The sequence below is a fragment of the Phodopus roborovskii genome, unplaced genomic scaffold (assembly GCF_943737965.1).
Source record: "Phodopus roborovskii unplaced genomic scaffold, PHOROB, whole genome shotgun sequence".
Lineage (NCBI taxonomy): Eukaryota > Metazoa > Chordata > Mammalia > Rodentia > Cricetidae > Phodopus > Phodopus roborovskii.
Genome location: NW_026126469.1, coordinates 7,540,362 through 7,564,869, shown reverse-complemented (window position 1 = coordinate 7,564,869; position 24,508 = coordinate 7,540,362). Strand labels below are relative to the sequence as shown.

General features: G+C 43.1%; 1 protein-coding gene across 1 annotated transcript in view; it reads right to left on the bottom strand.

The window, feature by feature from the left end:
* Vps8 (VPS8 subunit of CORVET complex) overlaps positions 1-24,508 on the bottom strand; it is a 205,575-nt gene that overhangs the window by 52,309 nt on the left and 128,758 nt on the right. Inside the window, exons 36-43 of the mRNA XM_051191188.1 lie at positions 23,899-24,046; positions 18,479-18,568; positions 16,804-16,846; positions 13,840-13,943; positions 10,190-10,271; positions 9,815-9,897; positions 2,606-2,686; positions 1,016-1,185 (exon numbers count right to left, since the gene is read on the bottom strand). Of these exons, the coding sequence (XP_051047145.1) occupies positions 1,016-1,185; positions 2,606-2,686; positions 9,815-9,897; positions 10,190-10,271; positions 13,840-13,943; positions 16,804-16,846; positions 18,479-18,568; positions 23,899-24,046 (801 nt within the window). The remainder of the gene's footprint in view (positions 1-1,015; positions 1,186-2,605; positions 2,687-9,814; positions 9,898-10,189; positions 10,272-13,839; positions 13,944-16,803; positions 16,847-18,478; positions 18,569-23,898; positions 24,047-24,508) is intronic.

Genomic DNA, 24,508 nt, shown 5'->3' with positions numbered 1-24,508 from the left:
GCCAATCTTATGGAGGCATTTTCTCAACTAGGTTTGGTTTGTGTTAAACTGACAAAACAAATAATAAGCAGAAGTAAATAACTTCTGAAGGAGTGGGTTCCTAGCACAGTGACAACACTGTCCTCACTCACCTCCAGACCTGCCAGCTTTCCTGCACAGCTAACACTTACTCATGCCAGGCATTCCGAGACATCACAAAACCTCAAGATGTGTTACTGTTACTATCTCAACCCACAAACAAGAAAGCTAAGATATAAACAGATAAAGCTAACTTGAACAAAGTCTGAGTTAGCGCAGGATAGCCAACATTTGAAATCAGAAGTTGGACAATCTCTCTTCGGTCCTGATCCTAACCTCGACACTATATCACTTGTGTATAAAATGTCTCCTCTCTTTGTACTGCACTTTAAATATTATCTGTGTGTTGCTGATCCCTAAGTATCTGTTTCTGGTCTCAATATGGCTCTAGACTTCTGACGGAAGCACGACTATTAGATAATCCTACTCAGAATGGAGCAGCTACCCCAAGCCTCAGATCTGCAGGACAAAGTTAGCATTTTCCCAGTTCCTTACACCAGTTCCTCCTCAGACAAGGGTGCCGTGTTCACCTGGTTTCCCGGGTCAAAGGCCTAGTTTCCACGTCCATGTCCAATGTACCAGCAGCTGTCACACCTTTCAGAGTTCACTGTGAATCCAAACACTTTCAACATATTTGCCTCTGTGTGTCAGTCTGCTCAAGGCCATCCCTGAGACACACATTCATTCCCTTGTGCTTTCTTGACACAGCACTGTTGTCCGGTACACACTTCATCCTCCCATTCTACAGCCTTTCGTGTAATTTTCCTCTTAACTCTGATTATACCGATTTATGTAATGTCTGAGACCCTCCACCCCTCCCCCACTCCCACACACACCCTAAGGGCTGTGGGGCAGGGACTCTTGCCCATTTTGGCTGCTGCTTGAATGGCTGACCATGCATGGTCACATGTACTGCTGCTTGGCTGCTCCCTCTTACCTAAAGACAATGATTTCATCAGCCATTTCTTGGTGTCTTTTGTACTGCTGTAAACATATAGAACAGTAGTCCTGTTTGGGGTTGAGTCCCCTGGAGACTGAAGCCCTCAGGTTACACAGTGACCAGTGGAGGTCTTGGTTCAGAAGGCTGGTGGTTGTTTCCAGTAAGGTCTACAAAAGGTCAAAAGAAAAGGTTAAAACAAAGGACAGGGACTAATGAACAACACAACAGAAACTAGAACACTCTACAGAGAAGATGAGATGACCCAACATCTCAAGCAGGACCCACACTTCTGCACAGTGATGATGAATGCACACATTAACTGCTCAAATCTGTCACTAGCTCCTAAGAAATGTACGCTCTGCCTTCTGTGGCTCAATTCAGTACTGATGCCTTTCAGATGACTTCTCTCTTGATGGCTTGGACAGTTGTGATAAGAACAGCCTAGATCCCTGGCCTGTGATGGAAACCGACGAATGGCAGTGTTTCAAATAACATTTCACTGGAAAGCTAATGGTCATTATTCAGTGTTCATTTCCCCTGAGCAGATTGCATTTTCTGATGAGCACTTAAAAGTCACTAGAGGTTGCTCGAGACCCTGCCATCTGTCATTAAGACATTTTCACCACTAATGCATTAGGTCACTTTAAGGCCGCCTATGCTGGTAAAGTTCTTTCCTACCATAATAATTCTCAACCTTCACATAGATCATTGATACATGCAGTCAGGTTCTTTCTGTCAGTCCAAAGGGAAAGAGACCTGGACACAGCCCACCTCCTTGCTATACAGTTCAGCTCTTCAACTTTACCTGTATTGCAAAACTTGTACGTAACTGTCCATGAGGTATACTAACTAGCCTCGCCCTTCTCGCTACTTCTCTGACTTCCCTGGATGTTCTTAGCTTTCCTCCCACTTCTCGGGGCCTGGGTCTGAGAGAGAGAATGGGGCCTCCCTGAGCCATCCCTGGCAAAACTTCAATTCTTAAAGAAAACATTTTAAAAAACCTCTGCCTCTCAATTCTTCTCACTCCTAAACTCTTAACAAAAAACAGACACTGTATCTAACACACTAGATGGCACTTTATACTTTGTTCCTAAGGGAAAGTGTACAACACCAAGCCAGCTCTAACTGAATCTTAACAGCTATAAGCACTCTTGAGTTAAGAGAAAAACAATGACAATTTCTAGTTAGTAGCAATAATGTTTCATAATACTTGAATGAACACTCATTTAGTTTTACTTTGCTATTTTTTGTAATCCTCTGACCCCTTTTATGGGTTAAAGATTTTTTAATTAATCATTTTCCTAGAAAGTTTATCATATGGTAAAATATTGGTCTGATTGCTAATGAGTCATAAAGTAAGATGCATTTCAGTATTCTGTGTGTATACTGGCATGCACAAGTGTATAAATTAAGTTCACAGGAAACTTAGAAGTAGCAAAAGGTGCATATGTATCTCAATCTACCTTATTTTTAGTAAGTTGAGATTTTCAAAGACAAATATTCAAGCAGAATGAAAGAAAAGAATATAAAAGAAAAACACAGGTTTTTCTCTCTTTAGACAAACTTGGACGCAGGCAGCTCACTTACTTGCTCATAGTTAAAGGTGTCCAACATCCCCAGAATAAGGCCCTGGATTTCTCCAAGTTTTCCTTTCCCATAAATTGGGTCCTAATAAGAAAAAAAAATGTAATAGTTATGGTTCTTGGTTTTTAACATCACAGTAAGTGCTTGTTACGGCTGGTTGGTGTTGATATCCCTGCGGTAACAGCTCACTTTGTAGCTCAGGCTTGGAATTTGTGAGGTAGGCCAGACTAGCATCAAACTTGTAATCTTCCTAAGAGCCAGATTTACAGGAATGGGTTACCGTGCCAGCCTAAGCACTAGCAGTCATAACATACTTGTTCTTCCATGAACCCTTCCCCAGAAGGTGCTTAATTGCTTTCTCTTTGGACATCTAAAATACTTTGGAAAATAAAATGGAGGTGACTCAAGGCCCTTCTATAAACATCTTTTTTGCAAGTCTAATCAAACATCTTATCACTTCTTCTCTCAGAAGCTTCTTTGTATTAAATACAAACTCTTCCTCTCCAAGTTCTTATTTACTCACTGCTTACTGCATGACAATCAACGTTACAGAAGAATACCAGAATGTGTGTAACAATTCCTCAAGTGCTCACATTTTGTACCTCTTGGTTAAAACTAACTAAATCCTCCCAGTTTTGGAGACAACAACTTTCAGTGTGTGTTTTTATTTTCATAATAAAGCCATTACACTGACAAATCACAGCTATTTAGAAACCAAGTCTCTCTACTATTTTTATTTATTATGCATAATCCTGAAAACACTAGGTGGACCAAAATGTCTTCAAAACCTCCAAACTGCAGTCCTCCCAACTAGAGACTGATAACTCTCACAGATACACCTTCAGCCTTGCTTCTGGAAAGGATGCATTTCTTAGTGTTTACAAATGATCACCTTACATCTATTTTTTGACTTGATGTTATATTGTGAGTATGCTCTGATATTACTGAATATTTCTGAAAACTATAGAATGGGAGTAATGGAAAATACAATTGTTATCTAGTCTTTCTGAGGCATTGTGTCCAGGGCCTCCTCTTCCCCAACCCCATGAACTAGTACTACTTGACTAGACTCTTGTTTGCAATCTCCGATTCTGTTTTAAGGAACATCTCCAGAAAGGGAAGTACAGACTAGAGGACAGTTTTGTGGCTGCAGGTATATACTGTATTGACGAACTGTTCTATCTAAAATGTATTATGCAGTTTTCCTCTTCAGCATATTTTGTACCCCCTTAAATCTTGTCTTTGACTAGATTGATAATTACAGTTTTAGGAATTGCTAACAAATGAGCATGTCAAGCCTAATATGATGTTATGTGAGACACAAGTGACTTTTGTCAAATAGAGATACCTGGACACACAACCATGATCCAAGTAGACAGTACTTGTGAAAGGGGTAGGAAATGCCAAAGACAACATGAAAACAATATACTGTCTGCCACATCCCCATGGTCAGACACTTGCATATGATTCAACAGTGCACACAGTAAACAACAGAACAGATTGTGTCTGTGCATGTAGACTTTGAGCACTGTAACTTTTTCCTAGACAATGGTTTTTCTCACAACTACATATGTATCATTTCCATGTGCTAGGTGTGGTAAGGGAGAGCCAGGCACAGTGATACACTGTGATCCTAGAGCTCCGGAGGTAGAGGCAGGGGGAAACTGACTTTGAGACCAGCAAAAATCAAACATATGAGTAGTAAGTGGGCAGGATGCGCAGGTTTTACGCAAACTCATACTTTTATATAAGGGACATGAACATGCAGACATCTGTATCTTTGGGAATTCTCACAACCCAACAGGTACAGCAGAGTCACTGAATACACTTCACTGGCATCTTTCAACAACTTCGGTGAATGAAGATGCTGAGTCTGAAAGAGCAAACTCTGCTAAAAGAGCAATTTGCATTTAGAAACTTCAGAAACCAAGTTTTTATGGTCTTCCAGACTTATGCCGCACTCCCAAGTACAGACACATAAAAACTGAATGACTGTCAGAAATGTCTCTGGCAAGTCTGTAAAACTTGATGAATTTTACGTTAGAGTTTGCTCCCTTTCAATCACAGTTTCTGATGTCAGCTCTGGAAGGCTGGGCAGTGCAGCTTCTGATGGAGACTAGACCCAGGCTGTGGATTTTTCTAGAGTAGTATGGAGCTGTCTTTCATGGATTTGAGTCCTCTTGTGCTTCCAGCTTGTGAGATTATGGTGAAAGACAAAATAGATCTGCATTTCTGTACTAATTACAATACACAAGGGCTTTACAGGCCCTATCAACTCGAGTTTTGGTTTCCACTGGAGGCCCCAGAACTGAGCTAAAGAGCCCTGTACCAGTGGCGATCACTCACAGATCCAGCTCATATTCCAGATGTGGCCTCTGGAAAAGCAACTCATACTACACATCCACCAGACAACTTCCTCTTTTCATTTTTCTTGCATAAAAGTAGATCTATGTAATGCCTTTCCTCCTTATTTAATTATGCTCTGGTGAAGCTCCCAATAGACATGCTCGTTTCTTAGCCACAGTGTCTACCAATAGTACAATACTATAACATCCAATTTAACATCAATTCTAACCTGCCAGTCAATGTGCTACACTATTAATAGTTTTGGAGTTTAACAAGAGAGACTGAAGGATAAAGATACCCAATTATTTGTTTGTTTGTTTGTTTTTTGAGACAGGGTTTCCCTGTGTAGCTCTGGCTGTCCCGGACCTCACCTTTGTAGACCAGGCTGGCCTTGAACTTACAAAGATCCACCTGCCACTGCTTTCTGAGTGCTAGGATTAAAGGCGTATACCATCACCACCCAGTGAATAAAGACATCTTAAAAGGTTAACTTCAGAGAAAAAGGAGGCGTCTTTATAGGTCATTTCTATATTTACTTCATTATACATAATTTAAAAGGGAAACCAGGAAAACTACTCATGCTGAGGCAACACATCAATTAGAGAATCAAGGTGAGCACAGGCTTCAAGGACAGCATCTGGCAGCCACCAGCTCTCACAATTATTCTGCAGCATCCAGCTAGTCTTCATGAAAAGGCTGCTGGCTTTCTCTGTAAGTTACCATTAACTGTGGAGGAAGACACACTTGGTGCCCACATACAGTTTCAAAAGCTCACCGGAAAAAGATGCGGTTGCCACTTTCCCCTACTGCTGCCTTGAACTTTGTCTCTCTCAGTCTGTCTCTCTCAGTCTGTCTCTCTCCTTCTCTCTCTCTCTCTCTCTCTCTCTCTCTCTCTCTCTCTCTCTGTGTGTGTGTGTGTGTGTGTATACGCTTGGTGGGTAGAGAGGTGGGTCGGCAGGCAGAACATGTATGTGGGGGCCAGGGACAAGTTTATGGAGCTGGCTTTACCCTTGTACATTTACACAGGTTCTAAAACTGCCAGACTTGTTATGAAGCTTCTTTCCCCACTGCTGAGCTATCTTGTGACTCCACCCAGTGATGTCTCTCTAACTTAAGAGTTCGAAGAAGCATTTCCTTTAAGCGTTCCTTACAGCTTCCTTCCTTACAATCCACATACGCTCCTGGAGAAGCTATGTAATTCAGGCCCTGGGCATCACTTTGAATAAACACACACCAGTTAAGACAGTCTGAGAGTCCTCTGCATGACTATCCTCGAACATTAACTTATTTCAGCTATATGTGGGCAAATATGCATCGAAATAACTGCCCCTCCCTCCCTTCTCCACTGGGGATTGCTAGATTACTATGAACATGGAAAATATATCAACTCATTAGACAGGATAGAAGGACAGAGACGCGAAGCCAGAAGACCGGTTTCTCACCCAGGAGCAGTCAACTGGGGCAAGTTAGGAATGGTAACTTCCTCTCTGAAATGTGATGCTTGCTGTTCAAGGATCAAAAAGACAACAACAAGGACAAAGACTCTATGATGTGGGTGTGGTTTATCAACTCAGGGTGATGTGCTGGACACTCAACTAAGTCCTCAGTGCAGCAACACTGGGCGATGGTGGGATCTATAAGAGGTCCACTGGGAAGTGTTTGCATTACTATAAACAAAACCAACATAGTGAGAACATCAGGAAACTAAGGCAGTTCCATGAGACGCCATGTTGTTCCCCCTGAGTACTCTACTAAAGACCTGTGGCCATTCTGCATTCTTTTTGGCTTTTGTTTTAGGAGTGCAATCATTCCCTTGTGTACAAGCCCTTCCCATATGATGTCATACACTATGAGGTCTTCACCGGAGTGGGACTGACATGAGGCTATGGTCTTGGAATCCTCTAACTGGGAGTTACATAACAACATTCTTTTATAAAAGTGTCTAAGAAGTCAACAAGGAAAACACTCTGGAACCGAGGAGAGATTACACAAAATCAAAGTCAAAAGGTCCAATGAGCTCATACAGAATTCTATTCTGATGTGCCAATAACATACTGCTCACAGTGGCACCTAAAAGAGAACTATTTAGCTACTACATATTATCTATACAGAAATATATGATGCATATGAGAAAATATCTACAAAACACATACCTGATAAAGGACTTTATCAAAATATAGAAAGAACATTTCAGACCCCCAGACAAGAGAGCAAATGTCTCAAGTAAAACATGAGTAAAAGTTCTGGAACAAACATCTCACTAATAAAGACAAACAGCTTAAGGAAACTATTTAGCATGTCACTGGGAACTGACTATTTAAAAAGAAGATCTGCTCCGGGTCCAGGCCAGTCCTGCACATCTTGCAATGGGACCCAGCCTGGTGAATCTTACCCTCCATAATCTTCTAGCCCAGGTGATTCAACCAGTACCCGGCCTAATCTGGGGAGCCTGGCCTGGCTTGGGCCAGGATGCACTTCTAGTGGCCAATTCAGCCACCCTGTGACCACCTGACCTCAACCCTTCTGTACCACATCCAGCCTCCAGGCCCAGCATGCCCTGCTCTCATGCTGCCATCCTCTTGCTATTATGTGTGGACTGGGGATAAGCAATGGAGGTGTGCTAATTGCTCAGGACAGCATGCAGCAGACAGTTCTTAAGATGGACAGTGTTTCCCCATGAAGCATTGTGAACAGATGAATCCAAACCTTATCTCTCAAGAGAGCGCTGTGGGCACACTCTCATTTATTTACACAAGCAATCAGTTGAACAGGGTAAAACAGAACTAACACATGGTTACTAACTTGTTCCTCAAAAACACAAACTTAAATGGAGGACAATTTAAAATGATGTAATAAAAAAAAATGCATCAGGAAAAAGGAAGCAGTTTATCTGTCACTCAGGACAGGGTGTGCATTTAGCTTCTCTATCCTTTGGATTTTCTCCTTTTTAGCACATGCATTACATTTATTTATTTATTTATTTATTTATTTATTTATTTATTTATTTTTTGAGACAGGATCTATTATAGTCCAGTCTGGTCTTGAACCAGCTATATAGCCAAGGATTATTTTAAACTTCTAATCCTCTTCCCTACTTCCAGGGTGATGGCTCTGTAGACACACACCCACACCCAGGGTGACATCTCTGCATGCACCTGCACCAGTGGTGACAGTTCTGAATGCATGCACCTGCACACAAGGTTCTGATGTGGTGTTGGGTATTGGAACCATGGCTTCTTGCATGCAAGGCATGTATACTATCAACCGAGCTACACACCTGTTAGCCACAATCTGTATAAATGCCTTTCTCATACCAAAGGATTGTTATAAATAAAAGTATTTTTAATAATCCTTGTCCATATGCAGGGGCAAAGTTATTATAGTAAACAAAAATAGGTAAGTTTAAGAAAAGAACACTCTCCTGATCAATGAGAAGTTAATTATTGCTGCCAGCAACACAATTATAAGAGTCCCAGTGTAAGTCAAAGCTGAGATTCCCAAATAGTAAAAGGCTTCAAAGAGGTCTGTTTTGAAACACAAAACATTTCTAAGTTACATGATGATTTGCAAGAGGAAAGACAGTGTGTGGTTAATACCCACCATAAAGCACAGTGTGCAAACTCACACTGGGATTTAGATTCCTTTCTTCTAGTCTTATGGAGGTGTTTTTGCATATTTTCAAACCTTGTAATTAATATATTTAAAACACATAGAAATAGTCTACTTTGAGGAAGTCCTTAGTATGTGATAGCTGCTGAGGATTTAATGTGGTAATGGACATCCGAGGGCTGGGCACACACCTTTAACCCCAGCACTGGGAGGCAGAGGTAGGAGATCTGAGAGTTTCAGGGAAGCCAGGGCTACACAGTGAGCCCTGTCTCAAAACACCAAACAAACAAACAAGCAAGCAAAAAACCCATATACAATACTTATTTTTTTTCCTTCAATACTGGGGTTGAACCAGGGTCTCATACTAGGCAGGCAAGGGCTCCATGCTGTGCAATACCCTGAGTCCTGAATTCCTGCAGACATAGCACTTTGCCATGAGGGAGACTATAGCATGAAACGCTCTTCATCAGACGGACAACCCAGGGGCCTCAGAGCACATGGGAAGGAAGGAGCACTTGAGGAATCCTAGAAGGAGCAGTGGGGACATTCCAATGGATAAAATCGAGACCAGTGAAGTCCTGTCACTATGTGACTGTGAGTGCGTGCGTGGGTGCGTGCATGTGTGCGTGTGCGTGTGCGTGTGTGTGCTGAGTGTGTCTGGGCTCATGTGCACACGTGTCACTGCTGCGAATAAGAGTGAGAGAAGAAAGATTGACTGGTTTAATTCCTGTCATCTTCCCAAGAATGTTCACAGGTTTTTCTAAAAATACTGCTTTGAGTATTTTTAGTGTTCTCTTTCTTATGAAGCTGGGAAGTCTCAAGTCTTTCTGCCAAAGAAAACAGGAGAAAATGTTTCTTACAATAACTCTGGACAAAAGGCTAGCTAGAATTTACAGCCAGGGTGAGTTTGTAACTTAGAAGTATTTTTAGAATGAACTAGAAAACTAAAATAACAACCATTACTTAGAATGTCTACATTCACCTCATTTTTAGAGAATTTTCTTTTAATCTTAAAGTATGGTCAGCTAGAAATAGGTGCCCACTGTGTCCCAGGGGCTACAAACAACAGGGAATGTGTATGTGAAGCCCAAGGAAGCAATGTCAGGGTAGGGCCAGACCCAATGGGTGACCCCATGCAAAGTTAGTTAGAAAGTTAGGTAATGCCAAAACATAGGTGATATGCTAGACCTCAGCCTCATGTACTGGTAAAACAACTAAAATCAATCAATATTTAGCTCCCCGCCCCTTTGAGCTCACCTGCAGGATCCTTTGTAAGATCGACGGGAGGACAATGAATGCTGCCATGCTGTTCAGAACTTGCATAGTCAAAGACTTCAGAGCTGGTGAAACATAATGTTAACGGTAAGACTGGCTTTGTTTTTCTTTTTACTGTAGGGGAAAACAGTCTCCTTACACAGAAACTTAGTTAACCAGGCCAGCTTGGTATCATAAAGTTGACAGTTGGTCAGCTGCAAGTTTGCAGATAAATTATGTAAGTATCACACAGAGAGAAATGCACAGTGTGAGAGTCCACCAAGGGCTCCGTTGGGGAAATTACAGGAGATGTGCTGGGAAAGGCCTTGGCAGGCTGGTGAGTGGCTGGGCCCGGGCAGGGCATTCTCATGGGTTTACCTTCACTGTGCAGAGGAGGGGCAGCTGAGTTGGACAGCTTCTGTGGTGCCATCATTGCCTCCAACAATGGAAACCAAAGCGCCTGTGGCATCAGAGGAAATCAAACCATCAGCACAGTGTTCATGGTTGAAATGTATGTGTGCTGGCAAAAATGAGACAAAGGAAATTGGAATGTGACCGGGAAAAGACAATAAAAAGCAGAGAGCGAAGCCAGAGGTCACCTTCATCAGCTGTGGCAAGCATAAGGAGGATGGGAGATCACAAATGTTTCTCTCTGGAGAGTGAGGCTGCAAACCAGCCATGACAGCTTCCTGCTAGGCTCTAACTAGCCACAAAGAGGGTATAAATCACCCCAGGGAGACTTGCCTCCACTCCTGCTCTTCAGATTAACAGAAGATTTCCTACACATCAGGAGGAGAGGTCAAGATGAACTCAATAACATTCCAACCTCACCAAGAAATAAGCAAACTTACCAGTTCTTTATTTATTTCTACATGGATTCCATTTAAGGCCTTAAACATATCTGTTTGCATGTTTTCTCTCATTAATAACCGTATGTCATAGGTATCTTCACTTGGGTTATAGAAATTAAGTAATTTGCTAACAGTTAACAGTAATAATGCTGACTCCAAATGCTGTGTTATTCCAGTCTTCCAACAACAAAGCCCAAGCTAATCCATTTTGACAACTCAATCAATCATTTATAAATGCCTTCCAGTGCCTTGACAGGAACATACTTCTGCAAGCATCTGGGAGTCCCTAGGAAGGCTCTGTAACAGAGCAGGAGTGTGATGTCTCACAATTCACCAGCACCTACTGCTGTTGAATATACATGAACAGATGTAATATGCTTTTGCATTGGGACCACCAGCCCACTAATAATGACTCTGAGACTAATTAATTATGAAAATTTGGCCTTTAGCTTAGATTTATCCCCAATTAGCTCTTTTAACTTAAATAAATCCATTTATATTAATCCACATTCTATCACGTGGTGTTACCTCTCTCCATTTTGCACCTCCTGTATCCTGGCTTCTCCTTTGTGCCTAAATCTTCCTCCTCTTCCTCTCTCTCCCTGGAAATTCCACCTACACCTCCTGCCTGGTTATTGGACGTTCAGCTTTTTACTAAATCAATCACTGCAATATATCATCATACAGTGCATCAATATCTCACAACAGACATGTGTGGTGGCTTTCCTAGTGACTGTGGTGCCAGGGTCCCAGAGAGCCCATTCTACCTATCTGAGCCCGAGGCAGGGAGCTGTGCTGCCCACGCTCCCCTCTCCAAGCTTCTCCACTTAATTCAGCTGGTGCAAGCAGCTCCTTGATTCAGAGCTGTATTTCCTTTAGCCAGTGATTTTGACCTTGTGTTGTATGTGCTCCCAAGTGCCTGTCTTTAGTTCTTTATCATGTTTTCAGAGCCGCATCATGTATTTATTTTAGCCAACTCTTATTTCACATGGCATACCTAATTTTTACTTTTGGTTTATCTATTTATTGTGTTTAGAAATTTGATTTATAAAATAAGATGATTTTTTTAAAAAAAAATTCCTTTAAAAAAGGTCTATTCTTGCTTTCCAAATGGCAGATAATATATGTGTAGAGATAAAAGGCATGGGGTGTATTCATATCTTAAATAGGAGAATTATTCTTCTATTAAATCTCTACATTAACCTATAACATGGTAAATGCCCCTTTGAAGGGACTCTGGCAGGGCTGAGTGTGACAAACATGGCTCTGGCAGGCCTTGCTCATCCCTTGTTCCCTCTTCCTTGCTAAAATTCATTAGATTACATTCCTAAAGCTAGCCACCAAGGACTACTCCCTTGGCTGGCCACTTCCTCTTCCTAAAGCTGACTACCAAGGTCCAGCTATTTAAGTATTAAAGTCCAACAAACAAAAGCTCCCTTTTGGCTATCCTAATTAATACGCCCAATTAAAATTAAACACCAGTTTCCTCTCTACAGAGGCAGTCCTTTGTTCCTCTGGGGCAAATATCCCTCCCTCATTCCTTTCCCTATCTCATTTGCCCTCTACCCCCTGTCTTTGTCTCTTATCCCTGCCCTCTGTCCCTCTAGGGCAAATAAACCTCCTTTGTTTTGAGAACTCGGTCTTGGGATGTCTGGAGGCAATGCCAGTTCTTTCACTCTTTACATTCTACCTCTTATTCTATAATTCTGACTTCTAAAATTTTAAGTTGGGTAAGTCTAAAAGCCCACGTTAAAATAATGACCCATACTGTGATGATCCCATGGCCTGTGATGACACAGCTTGAATTGCTGTCTTGAGATGCACAGCCAACAGCTGCTTTTAGAGAACCACATGATGCCCTCATCCTTGTTAACAGTAATCGCGGGGCCTGGGACAGCATCATATAGAACAATTATGTAGAGGTGGGACACAGCATATAGGAACTTTCTACACTGTATGACTTTCTTTTTCTTCTTTTTGTGTGCATGTATGTGTGTGCACACGGAGACCAGCAGTCACCACATCCACCTGGAATTTACATGGACTCTGGGGTCTGAACCCCAGCCCTCTTGCTCATGTCAAGCACTTTAACTGCTTCATCATGCCCCAGTCCCAGTCTCTACTATTGCATGCTTTTTAAAGGTATCTATATTATTTCACCAAAAAAGCTTTTAATAAGGAAAAATATCTCTATGTAAATATGTTTCTAATGCATACTTTTTAAATCCCTGACAAAAATATAAGAGAAAAAACATAAAATTATGTTTTTATGTATTCCTTTTTTTAAAATATGTATAGTACATACACATGAAAAATTAACCCCAGCCCCCATTTCAGAAACCTAGGATGTGGGACAAGGTCCTGCTACCAATACGATGGCAGGTCAGTTGTACTGGAGGGGTACACACAGAAAGTGAGGCTGTGTGAGGTGCTACATACAGCGTAATGCTATTACCTCTCCCCTGGGGCTGAACTCAGGCCCTGGAATAATAGGCTAGGCAAGTGCTCTGCCACTGACCAACCACCCCAATCAACAACTTTACTTATAAAATCACCAGAGAATTAATTCATCTCCATCCGCAGCTTCTATTTCTCTGCACCAGGTGTTTATTTGCACCCCCTTGGTTTCATGCTTTAACTTCAGTCTGCATGGTTAGCAGCAGAGCTTCCCAAGTTTGGCTACTCACTAGACTCATGTACAGATGTACTCGTGCCTGAGGCTTAGCTGCAGTTAATTACATTCCGTACAGCTAAAGAAAATGTTCAAAGCCCCCAGGCCACTCCCATGTGTAGCCCCAGCCAAGAATCACGATTTTGCAGCTTCCCTCTACCCGCACACGGCTGCACTCTAGGTACTCCTGAGGGCTTTGCTCTGACTCTTCCCCACTGTGAACAAACACGATGACAACTGACTACAAGTTCCTCCACCTGGCACACAGAAATTCCTCCCCACAGGCACCCAGCCTTCCACACCAATGCTCTGCAGCAAAACCATGGATGTGAGTCAGCCTTTGCGAAAGAAAGGAGTGAGAGCCTCCTGGTAATGATGTCAAGAACCTCACGCTCTTGGGAACACTCAAAAGTGATTAAAGCTCAAACAAATTAAATTCGGGTTGCCAAGGGGGCAGTGGAAATAGAATTATCTTCGAGTTTCCACACACGCAGACATCAGCCTACCTCTCGTTGCTGCTGATTCAAACTCTGAGAATTCCTCTGGCAAAGGGCAATCGTCTCTACCATGGCATCTTCAACACCCTTCAGTGGCAAAGCCTCCTTGCTGTCTAGATTGGAAAGGGGATAAATGCCACTTAGAGATATGCTACTAGGACCTGAGAGCTTCTGTGAAACAAACTTTCCCTCTCTGCATATAGCTTTAGTTGCTTAATCTTCATCGTCAACTCAACTGAATTCAGAATCTCCATGGAAACATACCTCTGGCAGGGGTCGGGAGGTGGGGGTGTTCACAAAGTTTTAACTGAAGAGCTGGGAGAGACACGCTGAACATGGGTGTGGCTCCCCAAGCACTTGAGTCCAGGCTTAGTAAGGGGAAAGCAAGCACAGAGCCCTGCTTGTCTCTTCCTGACTGAAAGTCACAGCTAGGGCTGTTCTTGCCTCACACCCTCTCCACTGTGAAGGACTGCGCCCTCTAACTATGAGCCAAAAATCCCCTTCTTTCCTCAGTCACTTTGATGAGTATCCTGTCATGGCACTAAGACAGGTAACTAGGGCTGGAAAGATAGCTCAGCCATTAAAAGGCTAGGCTAACGACCAAAAACACATGCCAAATCCAACTTATCACACTCACCTCACATCTGCTTCTCCCCTTAATTCGGAGGACTTACAGAACCATCACCTCCAAAATCCTGACCCATACATCGCTCCCATCTTTGGTGCTTCCTTCTCTGTACCCCTTGTTCACTTGGTCTGTATACCTGCTTGTCCCTCCCTGTCCCCAGATGGAGCACTGACTCTTCATTGCATTTCTGACTTCCTCAGCCGGCTTTTCTGTTCTCTCCGTACAGAAACTACCAGAGAGCCCCAGGCCTTAAGAACAGAGATTCTGCCTGAGTAACAGAGGAGAGACGGATTTATGTTCCCTAGCTAACCACATCACACACACTCCAGTCCTCAGCCTCAAAACCCCTTTCCATGCTCTGTATAGTACGTCTTCCATAACACACACTGACTGCCAAGTTACCCTGAACTCTTGCAAATCCTTTGCCATTCCCACAGCACCTCTGACACACTCTGTTCAATTTGTATTACAATTTCTATATCCCGTGTCTCCTTCCAGAGATTAAAACTTCAGAGGACAGGCTGTGGTTTAGTTAGCTGGGTGCTACCCATGGAGACTAAACACAAGGCCATGCACTTAGAGAGCTGGGTTTCTTACTGGACGGGTTACGAGACTGTGAACTTCGGAAAAACTGGCTTCTGGATTTGCTGCCTACTAATTACCACAGCAATGGAGAAACAGCCTTCCTTGTTTCCCTTGGCCATTCATATATTTGCAAAAATTACCCTTGTAACACTAAATTTAAGAAAAATATCACAAAATGCACCAAATACAACATTATCAAACTGACTGAGCACATACAGGCAGTACAAAGGCAATAACTAAATGTCTACTTTGATCACCAATAAGAAAAGTAAATCAAGTATTTTCATAGGTTCCCAAAAGCCACAGTGTAATCCAAAATGGCCAAGATACAACACAAACTGTTACCTAGCTCAGCATCAAAAAATATGGGAAATTATCTACAGAGTTACTGGATGAAAGACTATTAGAGAAATGTATAGGAGAAAATCTGAAACTCATCGGACCTTCGGGCAAAATTTGCTAGACTGTCAAGGAATATAAAAGCAAATACCTAACTAAAAACGGATGGAGGAGCAGAACAGATATTTTTCCAGAAAAAAAATATGCAAATGGTCAGAATAAGTACATGAACAGATGCTTGGCCAATCAAAACACCTGATGCCCTAGAGGGAAACTCTGAAAGGCAAGAGAAGGGGAGGCGCGGAGAGAGGAGGAGAAAGGATGGAGAGAGAGAGAGGAGTGGATGGGAGTGCCCTGACGCCCATCACGACTGACAGAGAAGGAAGGGAGAGAGGAGGAGGAGAAAGGATGACGCACCAGTGAGAATGTGGTGTGACCGACCTCACACACTGCGGAGAACCCTAGAAACAGGGTTAGAGCACCTGCCTGGAAGGCATGAGGGACGCCCTGGGTGCACAAAGGAACTTTTAAAATGACTGCTTTATCCAGGGATACCACTTTCGGTTCTATACTCAATAGACATGAAAGAGAGAAGCCCCAAAATATCTGCATTCTAAGGGTGTTCAAAGCGGAATTACTCAGCAGACCACAGGCAGGTCAGCCCAAGGGTCTGCTAAAGGGTAAACACATGTGGTAGACACCCACACCCGGAACACTGCAGTGTTAGAGGCCCATTCTGACAAGTTTTCCAACATTTATGAACCTAAAAGCGGTACACCAAGGGAACTGAGCCAATCACACTAGGACTTCCCTCTTATGCAGCAGGGAAACTCAAAGTGAATGCTGGAGAGAACTAGAGGCGCTGTTGGGGGTGCTGCTGCCTACGGGGATAAAGGGTCTGCTTGGGTGGTGAAGTGTGAATTGCAGTATGATAATATCTATTGCCATTGATACTTTTGGTAGTTTTTTCTTATTTCACCATACTTTTTAAAAATGAAATGTCACTGAACACAATAAAGCTTATATATCTGTGTCAGTCACTCCAGATTTACTGCTTGGGGGCTATAGTGGACCAGAAGCTCTGATCTGCTGTTGTTTGGCATAGCACACCAAATTTGAGCATGTTAGTTAGGGACCTTCACACAATCAAGTCATACGTTTACAAGTACAATTGGAGATGACCACAGGACAGTGACAGGTACCACATTCCCTGCACAGCTAACCTCATCTCACCACAGAGGTGCATGGCTTCCTGTCAAGCATCCTCAAAAACCACTAAAACTGCAATCCACATTAAAGTAGATAAGGGTAACTATGAAAATGAGTAAGTGCAGGTATTACTAAATTAAGGCAGTGTGTTATATAACATTTTCACAACATGAGGTTAGTGGAGGAAAAGCATTTTACATCCAAGAACTTACTTCCACCCTGCCGTGTTATCTCTTGCAGTCTGCTCTGCAGTCTCTAGGAGGTAAAAACACAGAGGTGACAAAACACTTTACATTTTTTTTACCCACTACATACTTGCGTTAACAAATTTTAGAGATGAACCTCAAAGAAACAGCTGGTGAGGCGGCTCAGCACCTGTCACCAGGCCTTGATGATCCGAGTTTCATCACTGGGACCCACACAGTGGGAGGAGAGAAATGACTCTTGCAGCTTGTCCTCTGACCGTCACGTGAACACTGTGGCTTGCATGTGCCCACGGGTATACACATGTGAGTAAGTGACAAACAAATGCTATGTTCTCCTGCTGTCCTTCAGCAGTGACTCTTGTCCACATAGCTCAAGATGTAGAAATGGCTGCAAGAGACCGAGTGTCACCAATTCTGTCCATGTGTGCCTCTCTGTACCACTGACCAGACACCACTGATGTCCCTTAGAGCAGTACTAGGGGTTCCATTTGTCATGCTTTGGATGAGGGTGTGACATTCTTACCAGGTCATACAAAATGGGTGAGTTGCACAGCTATAACAAAGGACACAACAAGTCTACCCTCTTGCACAAGTCCCAGCCTCGGGTCTGAATTTTCCCTAACATCCAGCAGCATTGTTTGCTGCTCTGTTGACTTCTAAATTCTTATTCCCTTAACTGATACCCACAAAGCCTTCTTGACAAACATCAGAGCTGATCCTACAATATCCCACAATCTAAAATTCACTCCTTTTCTTGAGTGCCTTGGAAGCCAAAGCCATAGAACTTTGAATTATGGATTTTCAGTTTATAAGTCAATGTCAGTATTTACCCCTCCCCACGTCTCATTCCCTTTATATCATGATAAAATGATAGATAGCTTTCCAGATCCACACTTCTTCTCTCTCATTAGCTCATATGTGTGCTACTGTAACCTGGATGCTGGGATAGTTCTGCAGGTGGATGCTGGCAGATGCGTAACAATGTGACCATATTTGGCCTTGCCGAATGGTTTACATGCTACCAAAGTGGTTAAAATAGTGAATTTTATACTTTACAACCATCTTTGCAATAAGGAATGTTTCTTTTTAAATTGAGAGAACCCCATATACTAACAAGAAAGGAATAATTTAAACTTTATACTAAAATGGTATAGTCCTTGCAAGAAACATTAGCACAAGAGTAATGAAAACAATTTTATTCCTGAAGACCCCAAATCTACAAGTATGCCAGGTGTCAATCAAGAGAATGGAGACACAATGACAGTTTGTTTGCTCATAATTAAATATTACACAACACAAAATCACTGATAAATATATTAGAAGAGAAACCTGAAAAGCATCATAGTGTCATGAAAAAAACTACAAAAACCAAAGAAAACATACTAGATGTTGAAAGAACGCACAAGTGGTTTTCTCTGAAATATAAAGCAAAGATAGTAATGATCACTATTTTCTTTACATGCTCTGCACATATATGTGTATTTTTTTAAAAAAATCTTCATCAAATGTTATAACTGTGGAGCCTTTTCATGTATATACATGATGACTTTATAATGGGGCCATAAATAAATATGGGGCTGTTCTCAATGAGCCCCACAATAAAACATATTTCTGTCTGCAGCTTACCTCGAGACACAAGAGACAGAGACAGAGTGTGACAGTAAGCACAGTGAAACCCTACCTCCAGCAGCAGGAGGAAGGCGCCGTGAACATCCCCTTTTTTCTCCAATAGATACGCAGTGACTTGATGGAGCTGATACTTCTGTGTAATCTAGGGAAGAAAGGTTACAGAGTACAAAGAGTGTAGCACACCAAACACACTTGACAGCCATCATTGAACCTGCGTCCTCACAGTACCTGCTGTACAGCACAGCATGTGACAGCAGTGACGTCACCCGCGTCCTCACAGTACCTACTGTACTGTCAGCATGTGACAGCAGTGACCGTCACCCGCGTCCTCACAGTACCTACTGTACAGCACAGCATGTGACAGTCAGCAGTGACGTCACCCGCGTCCTCACAGTACCTGCTGTACAGCACAGCATGTGACAGTCAGCAGTGACGTCACCCGCGTCCTCACAGTACCTACTGTACAGCATGTGACAGCAGTGACCGTCACCCGCGTCCTCACAGTACCTACTGTACAGCACAGCATGTGACAGCAGTGACGTCACCCGCGTCCTCACAGTACCTGCTGTACAGTACAGCATGTGACAGTCAGCAGTGACCGTCACCCGCGTCCTCACAGTACCTGCTGTACAGTACAGCATGTGACAGCAGTGACCGTCACCCGCGTCCTCACAGTACCTACTGTACAGCACAGCATGTGACAGCAGTGACGTCACCCGCGTCCTCACAGTACCTACTGTACAGCACAGCATGTGACAGCAGTGACGTCACCCGCGTCCTCACAGTACCTGCTGTACAGCACAGCATGTGACAGCAGTGACCGTCACCCGCGTCCTCACAGTACCTGCTGTACTGTCAGCATGTGACAGTCAGCAGTGACCGTCACCCGCGTCCTCACAGTACCTGCTGTACAGCACAGCATGTGACAGCAGTGACCGTCACCCGCGTCCTCACAGTACCTGCTGTACAGCACAGCATGTGACAGCAGTGACGTCACCCGCGTCCTCACAGTACCTACTGTACTGTCAGCATGTGACAGTCAGCAGTGACCGTCACCCGCGTCCTCACAGTACCTACTGTACAGCACAGCATGTGACAGCAGTGACCGTCACCCGCGTCCTCACAGTACCTACTGTACTGTCAGCATGTGACAGCAGTGACCGTCACCCGCGTCCTCACAGTACCTGCTGTACAGTACAGCATGTGACAGTCAGCAGTGACGTCACCTGCGTCTTCACAGTACCTACTGTACTGTCAGCATGTGACAGCAGTGACGTCACCCGCGTCCTCACAGTACCTGCTGTACTGTCAGCATGTGGAGTCTTATAGTAAACATCTGGCAGTTTTACTTCAAACAAATTCATGCCTTCGTTTGTATGTTTTCCAAATTTGTCACACATCTGAATGAGGCATATGCTATAATGCTATAGCTTATAATGCTATAAGCTAGAAAATGTCAGTTGTAATTCTACACAAAACATTTAGAACAAAACGACCAAAAAGAGTAGATATTAACTTATAGGATTTTCATAAAAATTAATAAACTAAGAATATCTAAATCAGTAAAAAGAATAGAGTATATTCAGAAATAAGAAGGAAAATACAGAAAATGAAAGCAAGCAAATACCAGAGAAATACTGAAGTGTCACACAGTGATGGTTTCTTTCTCCGCTGCTGTGATGAAATGCCCAAGAGAAGCGACTTAAAGGGAAAAGGGTTCACTCCTGCTTACAGTTCTAAGATGCAGCCTCCCCCACCCCCATGGAGAAGATGTTTGACAGTGGCAGGTTGAAAGCGGCTGCTCACATCTCACCCCCAATCAGGAAGTAGAGCAGTGTGAGAAATGCCTGCTAGTGCAAGGCTCACTTCCTATACTCCAGATAGTTCTTCCCATGCCAATCAGTGCCCACAGGCCAAACAGCACCTCACTCATGTGCCTAGTGACTTATTTTCTAGGTGACTCGAGACTGCTAAAGACTGACACCGGCCAGCACAGATCAAAGGAGAAAACATCTCAAGGAATGTAGAAAAATCATTTGTTAAAACACAACATGCTTTCATCACCAAACAACCAACCGGAGCAGAATTTTCTTAAGAGACATTATCTCTGAATATCCTATAATAAACATCATAATGACTGCAAAGTATCTGGTTCCCTTTAAATCAGAAACAGGATGGAAGGCACACTGCCAGACACCTAAGAACAAGACTGGGCTGTAGAAACCCTCAAACTATTGAACTGAATAAGAATTGAGCTGGTTGCTAAGTGCAAGGCAGCAGAAAAAGTTCCTTGTTTTGTAATGCCACAGCAGCAAACAATGAAATGTCCTTATCAAAAGAGGTGCAACACGGTGGTGCATGCCTTTCTAATCCCAGCACTCTGAAGGCAGAGGTGCGATCTCTGAGTCCAAGGCCAACCTGCTCTACATACCAAGTTCCAGGTTGGCCAGGGATACACAGTGAGGCTCTGTCTTAAAAGATCAAACAAGGGTCATAAACTCTTACCAAAGACACAAAAGGCATCTTTAAAAGGCAAACATTTCTTGATGTGCATCATCAGTGCCACAGAGCTGTCGATTCTCTCTGCACTGATGCAGTTCTCACTGCCAAACCTGCAGAAGGTCTCTAAAGAGACTCAGTATTGTGATTCCAGAGTGACACAGGGCTGGGAAGAGGCAGGGAGCTGCTGGTGTATCATCTAGTCAGGTAGGGGCCATGGCTTTCTCCAGACAATAAGGATTCCTATACAGACAGCTGCATTGACTAAAATGTGGTGTGTATGTAGGGAAAGACAACCAAAGGAGCAGATCTGTGTATGTGTAGAGTTTAATATAACACAACATGGTGTTAAAAATCAGTAGGGAGGGTGTGCTGGCTAGTTTTATGTCAACTTGACACAAGCTACAGTCATCTGAGAAGGGAACCTCTGCTGAGAAAATGTCTCCATAAGACTAAGCTGTAGGTAAGCCTGTGGGGCATTTGCTTAATTAGTGACTGATGGGGGAGGGCCCAGCTCATTGTAGATGGTGCCTTCCCTGGGCTGCTGGTCTTGGGTTCTGTAAGAAAGCAGACTGAGCAAGGCATGTGAAGGAAGCCAGTAAGCAGCATCCTTCTATGGCCTCTGCATCAGTTCCTGCCGCCAGGTTCCCACCCTGTTTGAGTTCCTGTCCTGACTTCTTCAGTGAACAGTGATGAGGAAGTGTAAGCCACATAAACTCTTCTCTCCCCAAGTGTCTTTGGTCATGGTATCTCAGGACAGCAATAGTGACCCTGACTCAGACGGGGGGGGGGGGGGGGGGGGGCACGACAGTGAAACGGTTCAGCGGGTGCTGCCTGAAAACTAATGACCTCAGTTCAATCCCCAGATGCCATGATGGAACGGCTCCTGATAGTTGTCATTTGGCTTCTACATGTGCACTATGGCACACTAGTGCACTCGTGCATGCAAACACACACACACACACACACACACACTACACATATACAATGACAATAGAAAATAATTTTAAAAACTTTTAAATCAGTGAGGAAAGATCATAAAATATCATAAATATGGGTCATTTAGCATCATGTAAGGAAGAAGATATAACCCCTTTCTCTTGATCAGCCTACAGAGAGATTAAAGCCTAAAGTATAAGATGTTAAAGAAGTTAGAAGGGAAAACTTTTGTGTCATTAAAACAGGAACACAGTAGCTTAAATTTTACAGAACGATAAATCAAAACAGAAGCAGAGGAAGATGTTAAAGATGCACCGGACAGAATGGAGAACTTTTAATCCACAGTCAGCGAATGACAAGGGATGCAGAAATCAGGCACAACATCTAGAAGTGAGTGAGAAGGGCAAAAACCTAGCAAGAAAATGGAACCCACGTGAATGCCTACCACAGACACCATCATCCTCTCAAAACAAAACATACTAAATATACTGAGTGGAAATGTTTTGTATAGGTTAAAAAATTAGGACTCATCCAGGCTGTGAAGAAATAACATGTACCAAAAATATTGATGAGAACAGAAACTCTTGGGAATACTGAAAATATCTGCCCTTAGCCACTGTAAGCAGGCATAGCCCACATGAGGTACACAGGCCACATGCATCACAGGACACCTATGAATGCATCCTAGCTCATGTTTGGAAGTCATGTAAAGTCAAAAGATAGTCATACCTGGGAAAGGCCACTTCCAATGAGAAGCCATGCAGGCACATGAATGCATGCACAAGACTACACACTTGCAGCTCTGATGATAACAGCAAAAACAAAACAACCAAAAACAAACAACCAAAAACAAAAGACAAAACCCCAAACCCCTGGAAACCCCTAAACACTTTTCAACAAAGAAAAAAAAAAAAAAAGCAAATTGGCAAATTTCCTTTAGTGGAAACCTCAATCATCATTACACTGAAAACGTAAGATCAACTAATTAAAAACTAAAAAGAAGCCAGACGGTAGTAGTTCACATCTTTAATCCTAGCACTCAGGAGGCAGAGGCAGGCAGATCTCTGTGAGTTCCAGGCCAGCCTAGCCTACAGAGCAAGTTCTTGGACAGCCAAAGCTACACAGAGAAAACCTGTCTGGGAAAAACAAAAACAAAACAAAAAACTAGAAAAAGTGATTTGAAATGTAACATGTGCCTTTTGACACCATTAATATAAATTTTAAAGCATGTAAAACTATTGTCTATTTTATAAGTATAAACCATGGATGTGGATAAAACCACACCGAGCATTTGGTTGATGGTGACCTCAGAGGAAAAGCAAGGGGAGAAAGGCACTTTATCTGTAAATTAAGTAAGATGGAGTTGGAACTGAAATTTACTTGGTGGGGACATATGGCTTTGATACCATTCATATCCCTCAGTGCCTGAGATATTTCATAACTCAACATTTTTGAAGTATGGAGGCAGCAGAAAGTGGATGCAGAAAGTACAGGTACAGTTTGATAGGAGCCAAAAGAAGACATAACGGCATATCTAAAAGGGGAACATACTAGCCTCAAAATGCATACACACGCGCGCGCGCGCATGCGCGCGCGCACACACACACACACACACACACACACACACACACACACACACACACACACACACCACAGCCTCTCTATATCTATCTGTCTCTGTCTCACTAGGAAGCAGAAGAAAAGAAGTTAGAAACTCAAGGCAAGCAGCATGCTGAATCTACTGAACTGTTACTTAGCCTGCTGCACTTCACGGCATCTCGGTACTATTTAACCTTCACTGTCTGCAGACAGGAGCTGCCAGAGTTCCCTTTCCCAGGCTTACTTTGCTAGTTAGAATTTATATGAACCTTGAATCACTGCAGGGATGGTCAAGTGTTGTTTCAAAGCAGCTGATCCACCTGGGGGTGTCAGTACTGACTACTTCCCAGCTTCTGCAAGGAATGTCACACATGGGTCTCTGCCCACCCAGAATGGGGAGACTCTGCAGGGACTTGTGCATGTGGCAGGCCTTACCTGAATGGTTTCCTCCAAACGGTAGCACTCAAGGACTTGCAGTGTCTCTATGACTTGGTCCGGACTGAACTGACACAGCAGCTCGATGAACTGCTCTGTAACAGATGGTGGAATCCGAAGCAATTCCTGGTTGACATGAACACCCTCCCTGAAAGCAAGAGGCAAGAGGGCAGACCGGCACGTCATGTTAAAACAGGACCACTTTTTATGAGATGAAAACATGAACTCGAAATGCCTACTGTGTTTGGAGTACCCTGCTGGACTATACCATACATAACATCAGAGGCATGACATAAGTCTCGGTACACATGGAACAATTAGCAAAAGTTATACTTTGTCCCAAGAAATAAGACCTAATTCAGGTTAAACAATGAGAACTATGAGTTGCTATACTTTAGTTATTAATGTGGGTGGCAACCACCCGTGGGAGCAGTGCCACCCTGGCTGTGGTCCTGGATCTTTATAAGAAAGCAAGCTGACACTCCACTACACCAGCCTGGTGCCTACTGCATTCTACAATCTCATCCTTAGAAACGGGCGAGTGCATCTTCCACCCCTGACTAGCGAAGCTTCTCTTTACAGCAAATGGAGACAACACAGAGAACCACAG